The sequence below is a fragment of the Theropithecus gelada genome, chromosome 15 (genome assembly GCF_003255815.1).
Source record: "Theropithecus gelada isolate Dixy chromosome 15, Tgel_1.0, whole genome shotgun sequence".
Taxonomy (NCBI): Eukaryota; Metazoa; Chordata; class Mammalia; order Primates; family Cercopithecidae; genus Theropithecus; species Theropithecus gelada.
The window spans coordinates 59,971,126-59,992,127 of NC_037683.1; the positions used below are offsets into that span (position 1 = coordinate 59,971,126).

At 41.7% G+C, this 21,002-nt stretch overlaps 1 protein-coding gene across 5 annotated transcripts in view; it reads right to left on the reverse strand.

Annotated features, from left to right (window-relative positions):
• Positions 1–21,002, reverse strand: part of MTAP (methylthioadenosine phosphorylase) — a 114,745-nt gene that overhangs the window by 84,414 nt on the left and 9,329 nt on the right. For all 5 annotated transcript variants that reach the window (XM_025358909.1, XM_025358908.1, XM_025358903.1 and 2 more), the window contains exons 3-5: positions 19,855–19,913; positions 18,434–18,601; positions 5,313–5,415 (exon numbers count right to left, since the gene is read on the reverse strand). In XM_025358909.1, the coding sequence (XP_025214694.1) occupies positions 5,313–5,415; positions 18,434–18,601; positions 19,855–19,913 (330 nt within the window). The remainder of the gene's footprint in view (positions 1–5,312; positions 5,416–18,433; positions 18,602–19,854; positions 19,914–21,002) is intronic.

The window sequence follows — 21,002 nt, forward strand, 5'->3', positions numbered from 1 at the left end:
AGTGGGGTACTTAAGTCCCCCACTATTATTGTGTTGCCATCTATCTCATTTCTTAGATCTATTAGTAATTGTCTGATATATTTGGGAGCTCAAGTGTTAAGTGCATATATATTTAGAACTGTGATACTTTCCTGTTGGACTACTCCTTTTATCATTATATAATGTCCCTCTTTAACTGTTGTTGCTTTAAAGTCTGTTTTTTTTAAATATAAAAATAGCTATTCCTTCTTGCTTTTGGTTTCCATTTGCATGGAATATCTTTTTCCATCCTTTTACCTTAAGTTTATGTGAGTTCACATGTGCTAGGTGACTCTCTTGAAGAATGCAGATACTTAGTTGGTAGATTTTTATCCATTCTGCCATTGCGTACCTTTTTGTAAGTGGAGCATTTAGGTCATTTACATTCGACATCAGTATTGGGATGTGAGGTACTGTTCTATTCATCATGCTAGTTTTTGCCCAAAGATGTTCTTTTGCCATTGTATTATTGTTTTATAGGTCTTGTGAGATTTATGATTCAATGAGGTTCTATTTTGGTGTATTCTGAGGTTTTGTTTCAAGATTTAGAACTCCCTTAAGCATTTCCTGTAGTGCTGGCTCAATAGTGGCAAATTCTCTCAGCATTTTTTTTGTCTGAAAAAGACTATCTCTCCTTCAATTATGAAGCTTATGAAGCTTAGTTTTACTGGATACAAAATTCTTGGCTGAGAATAATTTTGTTTCAAGAGGTTAAAAATGGGACTCCAATCCCTTCTGGCTTCTAAGATTTCTGTGAGAAATCTGCTATTAACCTGATATGTTTTCCTTTATAGGTTATCTGATGTTCTTGTCTCACAGCTCTTAAAATTCTTTCATCTTGACTTTAGATAGCCTGATAAATATGTGCCTAGCTGATTATCTTTTTGTAATAAATTTCTCAGGTGTTCTTTGATCTTCTTGTATTTGGATGTCAAGATCTTTAGCAAGGCCAACAAAGTTTTCCTCAAATAAGTTTTCCAAACTTTTAGATTTCTCTTCTTCTGCAGGAGTATCAATTATTCTTAGGTTTTGCCGTTTAACATAAACCCAAATTTCTTGAAGGCTTTATTCATTTTAAAATTCTTTTTCTTTGTCTGATTCAGTTAATTCAAGAGCCTTGTCTTCAAGCTCTGAAGTTCTTTCTTCTACTTGTTCTAGTCTGTTGTTGAAGCTTTCCACTGCATTTTGTATTTCTCTAAGTGTGTCTTTCATTTCCTGAAGCTGTGATTTATTTTTTCTTTATATTTCTCTGGAGAAGTTTTCATCCATATCCTGTATTGTTTTTTAAAATTTCTTTATGCTGGTTTTCACCTTTCTCTGCTATTTCCTTGAGTAGCTTAATAACCAACCTTCTGAATTCCTTATCTGGCAATTCAGAGATTTCTTCTTGGTTTGGATCCCTTGCTAGGGAGCTGGTGTGATCTTTTGAGGATGTTACAGAATCCCATTTTGTCATATTACCAGAATTGCTTTTCTGGTTCCTTGTCATTTGGTAGACTATTTCAGTGGAGAGGCTGAAACTCAAGGCCTGCTGTTCAGATTTTCTTGTCCCATGGGGTGATCCCTTGATGTGGGCTCTCCCCTTTCCCCTAGGGATGGGGCTTCCTGAGAGCTGGACTGCAGTGACTGTTACTGCTCTTCTGGGTTTAGCCACCCATTGAGGCTACCAGGCTCTGGACTGGTGCTGGGGGATGTCTGCAATGAGTACTGTGATGTGATCCATCTTCAGGTCTCCAAGCTGTGGCTACCAGCACCTGTTCTGGTAGAGGTGGCAGGGAAGTGAAGTAAACTGCAAGACTCATTGGTTGTAGGTATATTTAGTGTGCTGGCTCTCTTGAATGCTGCTTATGCTAGCAGTGAAGTTGTCATGTGGACACATTCAGGATCTCTGGTTAGCTAGGATGTTGCAGGCAGTGAAATTAGGTGTTGTCTTTTCTGTCCTGGGATCAGGGTTATTCTTTCACGAGTTGCTGTAATGGCCTGAGTTGACAGCCAGCCAGGAGGTGGTGTTTTCAAGAGGGCACCAGCTGCAGTAGTTGCAGTGGGCTCTAAGCTTGCCCTAAGATGCCCAAGGTAACTATTTTGGTTTCTCAGGCAATAGGCAGGGCAATAAAGCTCCAAAGAGTTTCTATGTTTTGTGTTTGGCTTCCAGGGTGGGTAGGGAAATATTATCAGGTGGGGGCAGGGTTAGGTGGTTCTGGGCTCAGACTCTTCTTGGTCAGGGCTTGCTGTAGCCACTGTGGGAAATTAAGGGTTGGGGATGGTTTGTCAGGCCACTGGGTTTATGTTCCAGAGGGGATCTTGACTGCCTCTGCTGTATCATAAACTTCACCAGGGTAATGGGGGATAGCCAGCAGCAAGAGGCCTCATCCAGCTACTATGCAATTGGTGAGGCTAGTTTCACTCCTGCAGTGCCCTGCTTAGACCTTGCCCCAGGATGTGAGTTACCCCACTGGGAAAGCAAGCATGGCCTTTGGACCTCACCCCTTCCTGTCTGCCCACTCCATTGGCAGCAGCTCCCATACTCACTTGTATCTGCCACGGCTCCCACTAGTTCCCTGGACTCTGCCCAAGAAAATTTGTGCCCAGCTGAAACCACTACTGATTTCATTTGGGAGCTTCCTTTGCCCTGCCACCACTCTCCAACTCCACTGGCTGCCTTTCCTGAGGGCCATTGTGAGATATAGTCAGGGTTGGCTTCCCTGGACTCAAGCTGGAGACTAGGAGTACATCCAAAGCACTTCCCGCTGCTACTTCTACTTTCATATTTCACATAACCCCCTAAATCCGTTTCATCTTTAGGTAAGGTTAAATTCTTCTTCCATGATCTGGATTTTTAGATTTCCCCAGTGGGGATGTGTATTCAGAGGTAGGTTCTCCCCGACTCACACTTTGGGAACTCAGTATTTTTGCCTGTTTTGCAGAATTTGCAGTGGTGTGCCACTTCTTTCAAAGGATCTTTGAATTCTTTTGGTTTTCCTGGTAAGTTCCTGGTTCTTGGAACAGAAGATCATAGTGTCTCTATATGCCATTCTGTCCATCCATGTGGAGCTGCATGTTAGCCCTGTCTTTTCTTTTTTTTTGAAATGGAGTTGGAGTTTCTGTCACCCAGGCTGGAGTGCAGTGGCATGATCTTGGCTCACCGCAACCTCTGCCTCCCGGGTTCAAGCGATTCTCCTGCCTCAGCCTCCCAAGTAGCTGGGACTATAGGCGCCTGCCACCATGCCTGGCTAATTTTTCGTATTTTTAGTAGAGACAGGGTTTCACCATGTTAGCCAGGAAGTTCTTGATTTCCTGACTTCGTGATCTGCCTGCCTTGGCCTCCCAAAGTGCTGGGATCACAGGCGTGAGCCACCGTGGTGGCCAGCCCTGTCTCTTATCTGCCATCTTCCCCATTTCCTGTTACCAGCTTTTTTGGTTAACTTTCCAAAAATATTTTATTTGCATATAAATATTTACATACTTACTTCTTTGTATATATACATACTTTAACATAAATGGTAGAATATGGTACAACCACTGAGTATCTTACTTGCCACTTGACAATTCATCATGACAGTCCTATTCCATCAGTACATGAAAGATCATGTGGATGTTAAAAGTGAAAATTACCAACTGGCAGCACTATTTACTCTTCATGTTTTTGGACAATATTTAAAAATTTCTTTCTGAATGCTTATTTTGCCATTTTCTTAAATTGTCTTCCCCAGTATTCTCTCAGTCTTTATGTAGGGTTCTTTAGCTGAATTAATTTGGCTTCAAGGGAGGCTAACTTGGATTACTGGAAATTATCACCACAGACTCACATTTACATGTGCTCTCTATAGTTCCATTGTGCTTCCCCCACCTACCTCTACTCCTAGTTCCCCAAATCACTGTATTTTGCCTGAGAACTGACTCAGATTCATACCAGCATGCATACTGTCTCCTTAGACTTTTTCTTCCCAAGCTGCCCCCATTTTGAAGTAGACAAGAATTTTATCCATACTCCATTTCCCCCAGGATAGCAAATTTATTATGTGGACTGATCTGTGCTTCAGAGGAAGACTAGCAGCATTCTGATACATTCTGTGGATAACTATCCAGAAACATGCTATATATACATATACAAACTTTGCCTGCCACATTTTTTTTTTTTTAAAACAAGTAAAAAACATACTTTCCTAGAAGTCAGAGAAAATCCATGTGCAGTGGTAACTCTGAAATGGCTTCACTCAGTACTCAGTTTTATATTCCAAATTCTTGTTTGAGACTAGAAATATTTCTCCCATCCCTGTGTCCTCAGTTTAGGTGCCCTTGCTGTTAATTATAAGGAAATGGGTTTTCTGTGATTATGTAAGATAAAACATAACTGCTAAAAGAAATCATCTCCTCTCTATATGCAGGTGTTAACATTATCTGAATGACTAACATGTTTAGGTATTTATATTCTCTAAGTTAACTTATAAGGGAGATTTTTTGAAGCAGTTAATCTCTAACAATACTTCTGATCTTTTGAGTTGTACCTGACTTTCAAACCTGGGATTATAAGAGAAGTAGCACATGTGGACCAAGCCACGGACTTCTTAGTCATGGTAGCCATTTTTGTTCCTTGGGAACTAAAACTATGATTCCACACCTTATACCACCACTGGCCCTTGTGGGGCTGTCCCCATAGTTCTGATTTGGCTATAATGGTAGACAGAAGGCTGGGCAGTAATGACCAAACTCAGGTCAAAGGCAACAGCTGCCAATCTGACCATTTTTAGAAGATCAATAACAGTAATTTAATTCATAAAAGCAGTTACCAGCCATTGGATGTTCCACAACTGACAGGCATGGTTCAGAGACTTCATTAAGTATTAACTCTCTCATCCCTCACACAGTCTTATAAGGTACATGCTATAATTATCTTCATTTTAGAAGATAACTGAAACCCACAGATGTCAAATAATTTGTCCTCTTGGACACAGCTACTTTGTTGAAGAGCAGAGATTTGATCCCAAGTAATCTGGCTCCAGACTGCATACTCTTGAGTAATGTGATATTCTATGTTAAATCATTTAAAACTTATCCAGATAGCAAAATCAAAACTTATTAAAAAGGTAGGTTGCAACTTTGAGTGGTTTAGCTTAAAATGAGAGTAACAGAGGCATTATGAGCAACAGGAAATAACTTTTCATAAAACTTTGCATAATATAAAGCAAACTTGAGTGAGGGTATGGGGCCACCTGCTCTGCCAATTAACCAGATGCCAGATGCCACCCCAAGCCCATATGATTTATTCTGGTACACCTTGCAGAAAGACTACACACCTCTCTCGTTTTGGGGCAAAACGGCTCAGCCATTGGAATATGGCACACTCCTCTGGCACAAGAATGACTTCCATCATAGAAGGACTGAGGTCTCATAGTGGTCCTACAAAATAAAGCAAAAAAGGTTTTTGTTTGTTTTACTTTAAGGCCATCTTTCCATCCTCCAAGGGCTGGTGAGTCAACTTTATCTAGGTCAATATTTTGGTCTTTACTCTAGACTCAATTCCTCTGGAGAAGCTGAAGACAATTGTTTACAAAAGCTTCAGGGTGGTATTCAGCTTTTTTGGCTCTGGGCTGGCAGCAACACACCACACAGCAGGAATTAAAGTGTCTGTGGTCTGGCAGCCGTGATGGGGAAACCACTTTGGATTGCAGGTGCAACTCAACTGTGGGCTCAGAAAGGCCAGGTAAAACACTTAAGAAGTCAATACGAAAATGTTTCATCATCACAGATGTGGAAAATCATATAGTTAACACCATATACACATCAGCCAGATTCAACAATTTCTTAAATTTTGTCCAACTTGCTTCCTCTATTAGCTTTTTCACAGACACAAATCTCAGGCTTTGACTCAGAGCAGATGCAAATTTCCCCAATGTCTTAAGAAAATTTGTTTTTAAACAGTTGCTTTGTTAGTTTCAGGGTCCAAACAAATACTTACCTTGCATTTAATTCCCATGTCTCTAAGAGTAATTCCTGCCTGTAACGCCAACTACACTGTTTCATGCCAGTGACCCACTGAAATAAACAGCCACTTGTCTTGCTCCATATTTAGGAATCTGTTTGCTGCCTCATTTGGATTGTTCTTTTTCCCAGCCGTAATTAATTCTAAAGTGTCTTAGTTCAAGTCCTATAACAAAACAGTTGTGAATCCATGAGAGGCTAAAATTAATCTAGCACCAAGTCACCTGGAAATTTCTTGTCAGAAGTTTTCAGAACAAGCCACTTTCTCTGTGCATTCAATTATTCTAAATTTGAACTGATGAGTAACACAGGGAGGAGGGGACAGCATGGGAAAGATGGGTCAAGGGAAGCCAACAGGGGCAGGTAGATAACATGATGTCCTCTTCCAGGGGTGGGAGGCAGCACTGAGAAATAGTTTCGCTGGTTCCGTTTACACAGCTGGCATGTCTACTGGCCAAAATTAACCTGTTACTTCTAGTCCATCACACACTAAACAGTGGCATTAGCTGGCACCAAGGCCACCTCACTCAGAAATAAGGCTTCAGTGCTCTGGAGGAATGAAAACCCCATCCGAGCTCCTCCCAACCCTCTGTCATATGTGCTTTAGGGGAAATGCTAAGTTAACCCCAAAGCAATTCCAGATGGAGTTGAAGAACAGGTCAAATGACTGTTTCAGCCTGTATAAACAGAGGCTTTTCTCTTTTTGAAAGATTAACCAATAAAACAGTGCCACGTACTCAACTTCAGCTCTGGCTTTGTTTCAGCCTTTGATGAGTCAAGCATTAGCAACATCCCCACTTATAACTATGATATGAAAACAGGGCCACAAAAGCCTCCAGTGGCTATACTCCAACTGACTTCCACACCATAACACTCACATCTCATCTACCTCTGCCCATCTCTTGTCTATCCCCACCCACTTGCCTTGGAACCCCCGCCTTTGTTTTGAACTTTTTAACGTTAAGAATAACAAGTATTTATGTTAAACTTCATGCAACGTTAACATGCACCTGATAATTATTAACTACAGTCTTAATTTCCTCTCATGCATTTTTCTTTCTCAACAAAGCTCCCTAACTACTAGCTATGTGGACTTAAACCAAATTGCCATATCTTTTTGAGTCTTCATTTTCCAATTGTAAAACATAGTATTCATCCACCTATTTACAAGGATGTTAGGAAGATTAAGTCAACCAAGGTGTCCAGATAACTCATAGCAGCTCACAAGTGTGGGTCTGGGCTAGAGACAGAATTGGAGTCAGCACCAGATGGGGCCTCACAACACTCAACCTTGTAAGGTGCAAGCAAAGAGTTTAGCTCTGGGGAAGAAGCAAGGCCTTAAAACCATTTTTGGGCTATACTATCAAGACACTAGAAGGGAATGTGCAAATGAGGAACACCTCTTATAGTTTGCCCACCTATTTGCAGTTTTCTGCGTCATCAACTTAATTGTCAATACATCCAGTATTGAAACGTTTAATGATCTACACTTAAATTCCTATAAACAGCAACACACCTGCACAGCATAACAGGATGTGTCGTTGTTAATGCTGAATGAAATTCTGACCAAGAGCAATGGGGTTTACAATCACAGCTGAGGGGAGTGGATGATGCCCTCAAAAGAAATTCTAGAATGAAATGTGTATAACTTTAATAGCACCAGTCCTCCTTCTGAAGGTCTCTATCAGAGAAATCAGAAGTTTTACAACTTAGCAAGAAGCCTGGAATAAGTCTGCCAGTCACACCCCACAAAATGGGGACTGTTGCCCAATTAAGCCTGCCTGTTCACTTCCAAGTTCCAGTCAAATCAGCTCTTCTATATTAAGAATCATATTTCTCCCTCATGCTGAATTTTCTGAGTGACACGGAGAAAACACAGGAAACATAGTTTTGTCCCTGGATTCAAATGAATTTTTGTGTGGTCTTGGGCAAATTACTGAGCTTCTTCAAGTTCTTTCTTCATGAGGTATTAGCAACATCCCTATTGCTACAGTCTGAAGTTTTGTGTCCTCCCAAAATTCCTATGCTGAAATCCAAACTTCCAAGATGTGATGGTATTAGGAGATGGAGCCTTTTGGAGGTGATTAGGCAGCTCTCTCATGATTGGGATCAGACCCCTTATCTTATAAAAGAGATCCCAGAGAGCTAGGTCGTCCTTCTACCACCATGTAAGGACACAATGAGAAGGTGCCATTTGTGAGAAAGAGGGTCCTCACCAGACACCAAATCTGCTGGCAACTTCCCAGCCTCCAGGACTGTGAGAAATTTCTGTTGTTTAGAAGCTACCCAGTCTATGGTATTCCGTTATATCAACCTGAACAGACTAAGACACACATTTACACCCTTGCTTAAATATAAAAACAAGGCTGCAAAAACCTCCAGTGGCTACCTCCCAATAGATGATGATGCAATAACATCTCCATTTTAGATTTCAAATAATGGCCCCTCCAAAGATGTCCACATGCTAACCGTTAGAACTTATGAGTATATTACTTTAGATGGCAAAGGGGAACTAAGAGAGCAAATGGAATTAAGGTTGCTAACAAGCTGACTTTAAAATAGAAAGGTTATTCTGGATTAACTAGGTGTGTGGCATGTCTTCACATGAGTCCTCACATGTGGAAGATGGAGGCAGAGGAGTCAATGTCAGCATGATGACAGGTGAGGACTCCACTGCCATTGCTGGCTCTGAAGATGGATGAGGGCCATAAGCTAAGGAATGTGAGTGGCAAAGGGCAGGGAAAGGGATTCTCCCCTAAGCCTCCAGAAAGGAATGCAGCCCTGCTGACAATTTTTTTAGTTTCAGTGAGACCCATGATACACTCCTAATTTACAAAACTAAAAGGTAAGGTCTGCTTCTTACTCTTGCTTTAACCAGTAAACCCCTCTAGCTAGGCAAGGGGACTAATTTTTATCTCCCAATTAGCTTGGGCTCCTACTGGAAAACATGGATTTCAGGGACTGACTTATCCACTGGCTTTACCACTCACTAGCTGTGTGCCTCTGGGAAAGTCACTCTCGTCTCTCTGCACCTCAGTTGTATCAGTTTCCTTAAACGGGCGCAATCCCACTGACCTATAAAGTCCCCGTGAGAACCGAATGAGACTACATGAAGCAAGTGCCTGGCATTTGTCACTATCATTTATGGAAAATATGCTTCTGAACATTTCTTCTGCCAATCCCAAAGTATGACGTATTGATGGGCCTCAAGTCAAGGGTATCCAACAAATTGCTTAAGGTTGTCAAGCAGGGATATGTGATAAGTTAGCCGACAAATTAAAAAAAAAAACCTGCCTATGGAAAAGTAAAGGAGACAAAATGATGTGTGCTGGCAAGAAAAATGAGTTCAAGACAGTTAAAGAGAGAACACTGGCACTTTCAAAGAGAGGGAGAAAAGCCTAGACATAGATTGACTGGTAGGTTGTTTCTTGAATCAAGACTCTTACATTGGCTTGAAGATAGCCGTTGGTTAATATGTTTCCTTTGAGGAAATGTGGTGTTGCAAACAAGCTGAGGGCAAACACCCATCCCCCAGCAGAAGCAAACACAATATCGACCTCTGAGGACGTTTCAGAATATGGTCTGTATCCACAACAAGCCCCAACATGCAGAATCATGAGTCAATTAATTTACTGGCAGAGCAGAATAACGGCTGCTCATAAGGAGGATGGTTTAGGGGAAGTGCATCTACCCATCATTTAAAATATATCCCAAGAATCAAACAGCAGCGTGAATAGGCAGTCATGAGAAAAAATTCGGACAGAAACAACATCAGACTAAGAAGTGGAACAATTCTGTCTTAATAACCAGAAGTAAGTGAGGTTCACACATGTAATCCCAGCACTACAGGGGGCCAAGGTGGTTGCAGCCTTTGAGTTTAGACGTTCAGGACCAGCCCAGGCAACATAGTGAAACCCTGTCTCTACAAAAACATACGAAAAATTAGCTGGGAGTGGCGTCACACGCTTGTAGTCCCAGTACTTGGGGGCCTGAGGTGGCAAGATCACCTGAGCCTGGGAGGTCGAGAGGCTGTAGTGAGCTGTGGCGCCACGGTACTCCAGCATGGGCAACAGAGTGAGATCTTGTCTCAAAAAAAGAGAAGTGAAAACTTATGAATTTGGAGCAATATCATTAAGATCCTCCTACTGTTCTAATATCAACAGTGCCCCTGAGTGCTGATGGTGGCATAAAAAAGGAGGAAAACCAATGGATGTTTATATCCCAGTCAAGCAAGGCTGCTTAATAAACAGGTAAGTTTTCCCTTATTTTCTATTATATTTCATGAGCTCATGCTAAACAGTAGCACAAAAATAAAAATCCTCACTCTACACAGGTGGTGACAACAATCTCTTTGGGCCTCAGTTTTCTCACTTTTTGTAAAAGGGAAGGATAAGGTAGACAGAAGATGTCTTCTACAGCTATGATAATAAGCAGTGTCAGAAACATAGTAAGGGCCTAAGTTTCCTCAACTATAAACTGGAATGACTGCTGTATGCCATAAGTGGGATTAACTGATTGTGACACCTAATAGGAACTCAAAAATTGGTAGTGTAGGATTTTTAATAACAGGATATATTATGGGAAGTTAATAACACAACTAGGTTATGGAATAGAACGTAAGAATGAACCTCATCCAGGGGAACAGTGGACACCACTTCAAGGACAGCTACAGACAAGAGGATGGCAAAGAATGGGGATGCAAGTAACTGGGGAAAGGGAAGGTGAAGGAAGATGATGAGTTCATGCTTAAGTTTCTGTCTTCTCTATAAAGGTGCAGGTGACATTCTCAGCTAAAGAGTGAGGGAAATGAGGAAGAAGCAGTAAGAACAGTAAGGGTTAAAAATAGCTGTTGACAGGAATGAGAGAAGGAGCTAAATAAAGGCTTCTTGCGTAACTCTTTACCGTAAAACACTTTCTAGTCATCAAGAGACAGAAAGAGAATGACAAAATACTTGACATCAGAGCATACTCCCAACCTCAGGGACCAGAGCTTTATGCTATGACATAAAGTTCTAGGGGAAGCCCAGGCAGGGCTGGTCTCTGGGAGAAGAAAACAAGACTGACATAACTGATCCCTCAGCACTGTGTTTACAGCGGGGCTTTCCTGATGAGTAAGAATGCGTGACAAAAGCGAAGTTGAACCCCTCCCAGTTCTAGCAAGAAAATAAGTTGAAGAAATCATCTGAAGAGGGGAGGATACCAGAACTTTTAGGAATCAATTCAACACTCTCATTTAGCAGATGAGGACATTAAGTGACAAACGAATTTCACAGCACAGCCAGGAAAGAATTCTGGATGTCCTCACTTCTAAGCTGGGATTCTTTCACTGCATTCTTTGAGAAGGTAGAATCCAAACACGGGCCTTGGGCACAACAGGCCAATATGTTATTAGCCACATTTTACAGAAACTACTTAGCTCCAGGAATCACACTGTGCTTCCTTTAATATTCAGTTTTTGGTCATATTTTTCTCATTGTAAAAAAAAAAAAAACAAAAACAATGTCTGCAAAACATTCCTGATAAAGAAGACTATTAAAAAAGAAATCTCATCCTTCTCCTTACTGATATGTTTGCAAGTTTCATCTTGAGATACTTCTGACAGTGACAGCAGTTGAGCAAGTCCTACTCATCTGATCCTTTTTTTAAAAAATATGTAGCTGGGTGCAGTGGCTCATGCCTATAATCCCAGCACTTTGGGGAGGCCAAAGCAGGAAGATTGCTTGAGGCCAGGAGTTTGAAACCAGCCTGGGCAACATAGTGAGACCCCCATCTCCTTAAAAAAAAAAAATTAGCCAAGCATAGTAGCAAATTCCTGTAATCCTAGCTACTAGAGGGGCTGAGGTGTGTGGATTGCTTAAGCCCAGGAGGTCGAGGGTGCAGTGGGCCTTGATCAGGCCACTGCACTCTAACCCGGGCAAGATCCTATCTAAAAAAACAACAAAAAAATACAATGTGGGCATCTTTTCAAACAGTTTATAGATCTTGTTTTTCTTAGATTTGCATAATAAAAATGGTGTACTGATTTCCTACAATCATCAGGATTAATGGTAAAGAGAAAGAAGAGCAAGTGTAGAAATTGTTGGAATCCTCTGCCCATGTATCTTTAATGGCATGGACAGTTAGTAGTTGGGGGTGAAAGAAAGGCCATATCACCAGTTCCCCCACACATACAAATGATTGTGTAGAGGTATCTCACAAGAACTGGGCTAGAAAATGGAGGGCCCATGTACCACAAGTACAGGAGGAAACAACAAAATGTCTCATGATTTGAATAAAGCAGCTGGCAGGGAAACAGTCTTGCTTTGCTCCAATGGCAAAAATCTCATTAAAAACCAATCCTGTGCACCACTTTATAATGCATCATCGAAGTTGAGCTTTAGAAGTCGGGTGGGTGCGGGAGGCAGGAAAGAGTCATGCCTTTCTTCTCCATGGCTGATGAATAAAAACTAAGCAAAGGCCAGTGATGCGTAGTCATGCTTCTAAATTTCTCTAAGTCTCATTTACTTTGACTCTTTTATGAGGTCTTTTTTCCTCCATAAACAGAACATCTTGCTTCAGTTTCCCATAAGTGACTCAGTGAGAGCCAGGTGTGCATACATACAAGGGTGTGTACCACAGGAGAGAAGTTCCAAAATTATGAACTTGGAGTACATATCTTATGAGAGCCTTTTAATGTATAAATAGCCTGATGACTTCCTTTCAGGACAGACCAAAGGTCAAATACTTTCCCCAGTTCAAACAGACTGTTTAATCGCTGCAAAGAGGTGGAACAAATCCCACTCCTAACCATCTTTTACCCTCAGTGGCCAAATGACTTGTGGCTCTAACAATGGGGACCTTGTACAAGTTGAAAGAAATGGATTAATCAAACACAATCCAGCAGGAGGCATAGGCACTGAAGAAACCTACTGCAGACAAGCCTTCTAGACAAAGTGCTTGGTAGAGATTCTGATTTTCCTATTTTTAATTTTTGGTTTGGGAAGAACACTACACACAGAGGCCAGGACCGATGGCAAGGAAGCATCAGGAAACTCGTCCCTGTGCAACAAAAATGGGAAAATGAAAAATATAACCCATTCTTTTGGGTTCCAGAGCAAGATATATGTTGCTTTCTATGGATGCTCTTCCACAAATGAAAGATTATTATTTTCACTTTAATTGCTATGGAATTTCCTCGAATGAGAAAGACACAAAGACTGACTGCACATACGCAAACATACTTGAGCCTACTGCACTCTCTATCCCTCTTTCCAGGACAGTCATAACCAGAGTTCCCCTTTTCTTATGTCCAGGCTTTTTAACTTCATCAGCTGTAATGTAGCATGAGAAAGAGAAGAAAAAATATTTTCAGAAAAGAATGACGTTTTTCTTAAAAGAGCTTCCAGCATTGTCAGAGTCCTTCAAGAGTATATTTCATTATCAGAGCAGAAATCTAATGTTTCTAAAAACAACCCTAAAAATCAGCCACATGTCTTTCTTAAGTCTGAGGTTGGTCCCCCTGCCCTGCTCATGCTGGCACTGAAGGAAAAGAAAGTGATGTGCTTTAGCTTGGCCATCTATAAAATAAGAATAGCCATATTATTAAACAATCTCGATAGCCTTTGAAGCACACTTTAGGATGAGGATTTTTTTTTTTTTTTTTTCTGAGACAACATGCTGACAAAGTTATGGCAATAGGTCAATGTGTGTGGTTCTAGATAAGTCCCTGCAGAGAATACACGGGCAGTGTAGGGAAAAGGAGCCTGGGCCAGGCACAGTGGCTCACAATTGTAACCCCAGCACTTTGGGAGGCCAAGATGAGTGGATCACTTGAGGCAAGAAGTACAAGACCAGCTTAGCCAACATGGTGAGACCCCATCCCTACTAAAAGTACAAAAATTTGCCAGGTATGGTAGTGTATACCTGTAATCCCAGCTACTCAGGAGGTTGAGGCATGAGAATTGCTTGAACCCAGGAGGCGAGGTTGCAGTGAGCTGAGATTGCATCACTGCAGCCTAGCCTGGGCGACAGAGTGGGACTGTCTCAAAAAAAACCAAAAAACAAAAAACAAAAAAAACAAAACACACACACACACACACGAGTGAATGTGTGTGTGTGAGAGAGAGAGAGAGAGAGAGAGAGAGATGGTACAATTCAGCCCTCCATTTGGAAGAAAGAACCAACATGCAGTGGGTAAAGTGATTTGCCCAGGGCCAAACAGAGTCAAGATGAAACCTCCTGATTCAATGCTCCTGCCCCAGCTGCCCTGGAATCTATAATCCACCGGGTGGCTTTACAGGATGTTACAATTCTGTTAAACAAGTTGAGGCTGTGGGTGTGACTCTGGGAAACCCCAGGCTAAAAATGGCACAGCCTGTAGCTATTTGTATCTGATGCCATCAGCAAGTGGAGGTAGGAGATGCCTGTCTCAACACACCAAGATTCACTTTACTAAGAAATGTGCTATCAGTAAAACACATAGAGGGCATTACCCACAAGGCAAAAAGTTCTGATTCTCTTCTGCTATAAGATGTTCAAACACATAATGAATCATATACGTGCTCAAGCCTGGTTAACTGGAACCCACTCAGCTCAATCAAAGGCAGTAGCACTTAAAAGATGCATCCAACAGCAATATGATGTTAGCCACCTAGGTAATTTAAAAATGTCTAGTGGTCACTGAAAAAGTAAAAGAGAAACAGGTAAAATTAACTTTAAAATCTTGTCTAACCTAATATATTCAAAACATTATCACTGCAAATAAGTAATCAATGTAAAAATTGAGATTTCATGCTAAATTATATTCTCTTAGGGATCCTTCTTTTTTTTTTGAGACGGAGTTTCACTCTTGTTGCCTAGGCTGGAGTGCAATGGAGTAATCTCGGCTCGCTGTAACCTCTGCCTCCCAGGTTCAAGCGATTCTCCTGCCTCAGGCTCCCGAGTAGCTGGGATTATAGGTGCTCACCACCACACCTGGCTAATTTTTTTTTGTATTTTTAGTAAAGACGGGGTTTCACCATGTTGATGAACTCCTGACCTCAGGTGATCTGCCTGCCTCAGCCTCCTCAAAATGTTGGGATTACAGGCGTGAGCCACTGCGCCCTACCAGGGATCCTTCTTTTAACAGATTCTTTTCTCCTGCTGTTATAAAGTAGTATCAACTAGTGGACCCTCCAGCCAGTCCGCCCACACTCTCAATAATGGCACTTAGTTATTCAGAAGGTTAACACATGCAAGATCCCACAAAAGGCACTTGTTAGAGACTTTGAACTTCCAAGGAAACATTAAGAAGGCAGGTTATCCATATGTCTCATAAACAGAAAAATACTAGAAGATCTTAAGGTTACCTGGCCAAGATGCACTAAGATAGAATGAAACCAGATCTGATGGCAATACCTGTTCTCTTTCTATTCTCCATCTTCTGACCCAACTGCTTTCTTGAAAGAGCCAGTATGTGAGTAAAAGATCTGGGAAATGCAACAGCATATAGTTATATCATTTAACTAACAAATTAACCCAAGGCTCAGTGCCCAATTCGGACTTTACAGTATCGTCTGTAATACTTCATAAATCTGGATCATCCTGAATATGGAGTTTTGTATTCTGCTCTATTTAGCAATCATATTATAATCATTTTCTTAAACTATTACCTCCAAACACATGGACGTTCACAGCCATTGAGATTATGATCAAGATGTTTCCAAAATACAAACTCCAGCCTATCCCTCTATTCAAATGACTATGTTCAAGCCCTCAAAAAATACTGACAGAGCAAAGATGGGCCAGGAACTGTGGGCGTTGGTGATATGGTGCAAACAGGGCAGACAGGGCCTCTTATCTCACATGGCTTATATTCTAGAGGGAAACAGGTCATAAATATATAGTGTCAGGTATAAATACATGATAAGGACATAACTCAGGGTAAGAGACATGTAACCACTTTAGTCTAAACCCATTATTTATTAGGTTGAACCACATGAAACTGCTGATATTCAACCATTTCTGACCAACGGGATGGGCAATTTCAAAACAGTTTCATTCCGTCAGGAAACAACCAAGAATGCTTCTGATGGAACAGAAATTATAATGAATCCCTGAAAGGCAGAAGACACAATGGCCTGGACTGGACAACCCTCTCTCCCACAGCAGAAGCTCTAGGAGAGGGCTGTGAGTGCCGTAAGCTCAGAGATAACTGACGGGAGGAGCAGCATGGACTGAGGTGGTAGGCAGGGTGATTGGATGGGGGACTGTGGAAGGATCCCCAAATGATTTAACTCTGTGCTACTCCCCACTCTCCACCCAGCCCAGGAGGCTCCTGTCTTCATCCAGAGCATTTTGAGAGGCAATTATTTCTACTAGGAATAGGGGAGGGGGTGGCCCTAGTACAGCGGCCCCCAACCTTTTTGGCACCACGTAAGGAAACTAACTGAAAGAAAGTTCCAAAAACACAACCTGATTAAAAAAGTAGGCAAAGGACTTGAATAGACATTCCTCAAAAGAAGACACATAAATGGACAACAGCTGTATGAAAAATGCTCAACATCACTAGTCATTAGGAAAATGCAAATAAAAACCACAATAAGGTATCACCTCACACCTGTTTGAATGGTTTTTTTTTTTGCTGTCATCCAGGCTGGAGTGCAGTGGTGCATTCATGAATCATTCTAGCCTTGACCTCCCAGGCTCAAGCGATCCGCCCACCTCAGTCTCCTAAGTAGCTGGGACAACAGGTGTATACCAACACACCTGGCTAATTTTTGTTTTATTTTTTATAGAGACAAGGTCCCATTATGTTGCCCAAGCTGGTTTCAAACTCCTGGGCTCAAGCTATCCTCTTGCTTCAACCTCTTGAAGTGCTAGGATTACAGTTGTGAACCACTGTGCCAGGCCACAAATGACCTTTATCGAAAAGACAAAACATAGTAAGTGTTTTGTTTTTTTTTTTTTTTTTTTTTTTTTTGAGACGGAGTCTCACTGTGTCTCCCAGGCTGGAGTGCAGTGGCGCGATCTCGGTTCACTGCAAGCTCCGCCCCCCGGGTTCATGCCATTCTCCCGCCTCAGCCTCCCAAGTAGCTGGGACTACAGGCGCCCGCTACCGCGCCCGGCTAGTTTTTTGTATTTTTAGTAGAGACGGGGTTTCACCATGTTAGCCAGGATAGTCTCGATCTCCTGACCTTGTGATCCACCCGCCTCGGCCTCCCAAAGTGCTGGGATTACAGGCTTGAGCCACCGCGCCCGGCCATAGTAAGTGTTGATGAGGATGTGACAAAAACAGAACCTTTGTATACTGCTGGTAGGAATATAAATACAGCCATTACTAAAATTCCCCAAAAAACTAAAAACATCAACTACCACATGATCCAACAATCCCATCTCAGGGTGTATAAGGAAATGAAATTTTATGTCAAGAAAGACATCAGCCCTTCTATGGTCCCTGCAGCATTATTCACAATAGCCAAGACATGGAAGCATCATAAATGTTCAACAACAGATGGACAGATAAAGAAGAGGTGGTCTATATACACAACGAAATACCATTTAGCCTTAAAAGAGAAGGCAATTCTGTCAATTGCCACAACATGGGTGAACCTGCAGGACATTATGTTAAGTGAAATAAACCATTCACAGAAAGACAAATACTGCATGATCTCACGTATATGTGGAATCTAACTAAGTCAAACTCATGGAAGTAAAGAGTAGAAAGGTTACCAGGGGCTGGGGTTTTGGGAGATGTTGATCAAAGCACAAAATTTCAGTTAGACAGGAGGAATAAGTTTTTGAGATTATACTGCAGGGTGATTATAACTAATGACAACGTATTATGTATTTCAAAATTGTTAAAGTAAAAATCAAATGTTCTCAGCACCAAAGATGATATGTGGGGTAATATGTTAATTAGCTTTGCTAATCATTGTACAATGTATACATGTATCAAAACATAATGTTATACCTCATATATACATTTATCATTTGTCAATTAAAATTCAAAAACAAAAACTCACAATGAAAAGCTTAAAGCAGGCTGGGTGCGGTGGCTCACGCCTGTAATCCCAGCACTTTGCACTTTGGGAGGTCGAGGTAAGTGATTTCCTGAGGTCAGGAGTTCAAGACCAGCCTGACCAATATGGTGAAACTCCTTCTCTACTAAAAACACAAAAATTAGCTGGGCATTATGGCAGGCGCCTGTAGTCCCAGCTACTCGGGAGGCTAAGACAGAAGAATAGCTTGAACCTGGGAGGCGGAGGTTGCAGTGAGCCGAGTTCATGCCATTGCACTCCAGCCTGGGTGATGAGGCTCTGTCCCCCCGCCCAAAAAAAAAAAAGAAAAAAAAAATGGCAAGAAAGTCTGTGGCCCTGCCCTCCCGGTTTCCCTGCTGGTTCCCAAACATCGTCCATTTGAGCTGGAAATGACCAGCTACAAGCTACAATAGCCTAAAGCATTTTGTATGACTGCTTACCTGTCAATGAATTGATCAATAATGACAATATCACCGGGCTGAATCTCCTCCCTCAAGGAGCCACAGGCTGTGGTCACTATGACATGTGTACAGCCCTCTTCCTTCAAAGCCCAGATGTTCGCCTGGTAGTTGACCTTTGAAGGCATGATGGTGTGCTGCCTTCCATGCCTAAGGAAGGACAGAAGAAATCGTCAACCCGTGATGAACACACCACCAACTGTTTTCTCCTAGAGTCCAGAAAAAATTAAGTGATTCTCTAGCAATGACCACAGACTAACACAGGGGGTCTCCTAGAACCCACTCCAGTGACCAACTAAAACTAAAATTTAGGTTCCCTGGATTCTGAGAAGCCACTTCTGTTTCAAAAATGTAGACTGGGAGACAGAGCATAGTGTGGTTCCCACTGTCATGCTCTGTATGAAGTGTCAGTGAACCTGGGACTTGCATCCGGCCATTAGAAAATGGCAAATGGGCTATAAGTCACTCCCATGATTAGGCTCTACCTTGCAAGCATGCACGTGAGATTCTCCTACTGGCCTCCTGCATGCTTGCAAGGTACAGCCTAGCCATGGAGGTGACTTCTAGCACCTTTGCCATACCCTAATAGCAAGCAGCAAGCTGCTGCCAAATGAACAGCCTGTGGAGCAGGCCACACGACGGAATGTGAACCACCTCTAGCAGCCAAAGGCCTCTGCCCTGTAACTTCTAGGAAGTGAATTCTCCTACAACCACATGAGCTTGAACAAGGACCTCAAGCTCCAGATGGGAACTCAGCCCTTGAATATGCCTTGTGGGGCCTTGTGCAACCGCAAGCAGAGGACCTGCTAAGCTGTGCCAGACTTCTGACCGACAGGAACCAGGAGATCATGTGTGCTCTTTTAAGCTGCTAAATTTGTAGTAATTTGTTACACAACAGTAGAGAACTCATACATATATCTTGACTAATTTCTAACAATGGGATAAAAATGACTTGGCCTCCTCTGTAATACGGAGCAGCACCAGCCTCCTTAAGGAAACAACAGCACAGACACAAGTAACCCACTTCAGAAGCCCTAAGCCCACTCTCCACAGATATGTAACTACTACTAGCAAGAGGTCATTAATGATGGATTGTTTTTCTTTATCTTTATAAGAAAGGGGAAAAAATGAACAAAACATTTCTTCTTGCCTTTAGAACTAAAACCAGAGCTTTGATTTTAGTCATCTGATCTACTTTCCCAATCTAAGGGGCAAGGGCATGAGATCTTTGATCTCCTAAGTCAATATAACTTAACCAAAAATGAAACATTGTAAATAAAGGTTACTAAGATGTTCTGATTCTGTCAACATATAAAAACTCATACCTGTATCTTTACTCTTTCCAGAATTTAAGTTTAAATTATCCTTTAGTAGTAACATCCAAAAAGCTTAAAATACCATACCTTGCAAGAAGGACGCAATCAACATTTTTTATCTTCCCCAAAATTAAGGCATCAGATGGCTGCATGCAATGAAAAAATGTCAATTAATTCAGTGATTTAAAAACAGGTATGTAAATTAAAATTATTCAACCACAACAGTACTCATGGAATCTGAAGAGTCTGAGGATACAACTTAGAGAAGAGGCAAGATCTGATCATCAATATAATCATTTAATCAATCACTTATTGATCCCTCTTGCAAGCATAGATTCACAGGACTCAAGGTTACCATGAGTACCTATGTAGGTACCATTTAGTCAGATCTATTCGTAACGAGTACCCCAGGGAACTATGACGGTAGACTGGTCAAACTTAGATGTGTCAAGATTATTGGGCAGGTTCAAGAACAGGTATGAGGGTGAAAGGCAGAAAGGATAAGAAGTCACTGTCATGACACTAAGAACTCAGCACTGGAAATGTCTGCTTGTGTTAACCAGGTCTAAGATGATCCTGGAAATGACCTGAGGTAACAAAGGCTGGAAAGACCCTTAGAACCAAGGGGTTTAAGAAAATGAACCAAGATGACTGCAGGACTGGGAGCACGCAAGGTCAACCTAAGAATTTAGCTGAAAAGGAGGGTTTGGTTGGGACAGCCAGATAGAGAGATCTTACAGAAGGACCAGAGGACGTAGTAATATGAAATTAGGAGAATGCAGACACCCTCACCCTGGCATAGGCTAAGTGACACGGGATTGGAGAACAAGCAACCTCTCCTACAAAAGGAGGAACGTTTTATTTCTAGCTCAGTTATGCATTCAACTAACATGAGGTATGTTCTCATTCCCCAAAACAGTTCTTTTCACTCAAATGCCACTTCATAATAATTCATCCTATTAGTCATCGGCCTGTCCCCTAATTAGTGTTGTGTGACCTATTGGCCCCATATTAGGTGATTTGAATGTAGATTTGAAAAGTACAGTCTGGAATGAGTCTGTGGTCTGAAATGAGTATCCGATTTCTAGCAACAGAATTTGAGAAGTGATGTACATATCCAGTAGCCATTTTCTCAAAACATCAAAGTCTGAGGCATCCGTCAGATACCTTCTCAGCTGATGGAACCCAACAGCAGAACTTCTGGCCCTCTCTGCTGTGAGCAGACAGCCCTGGGC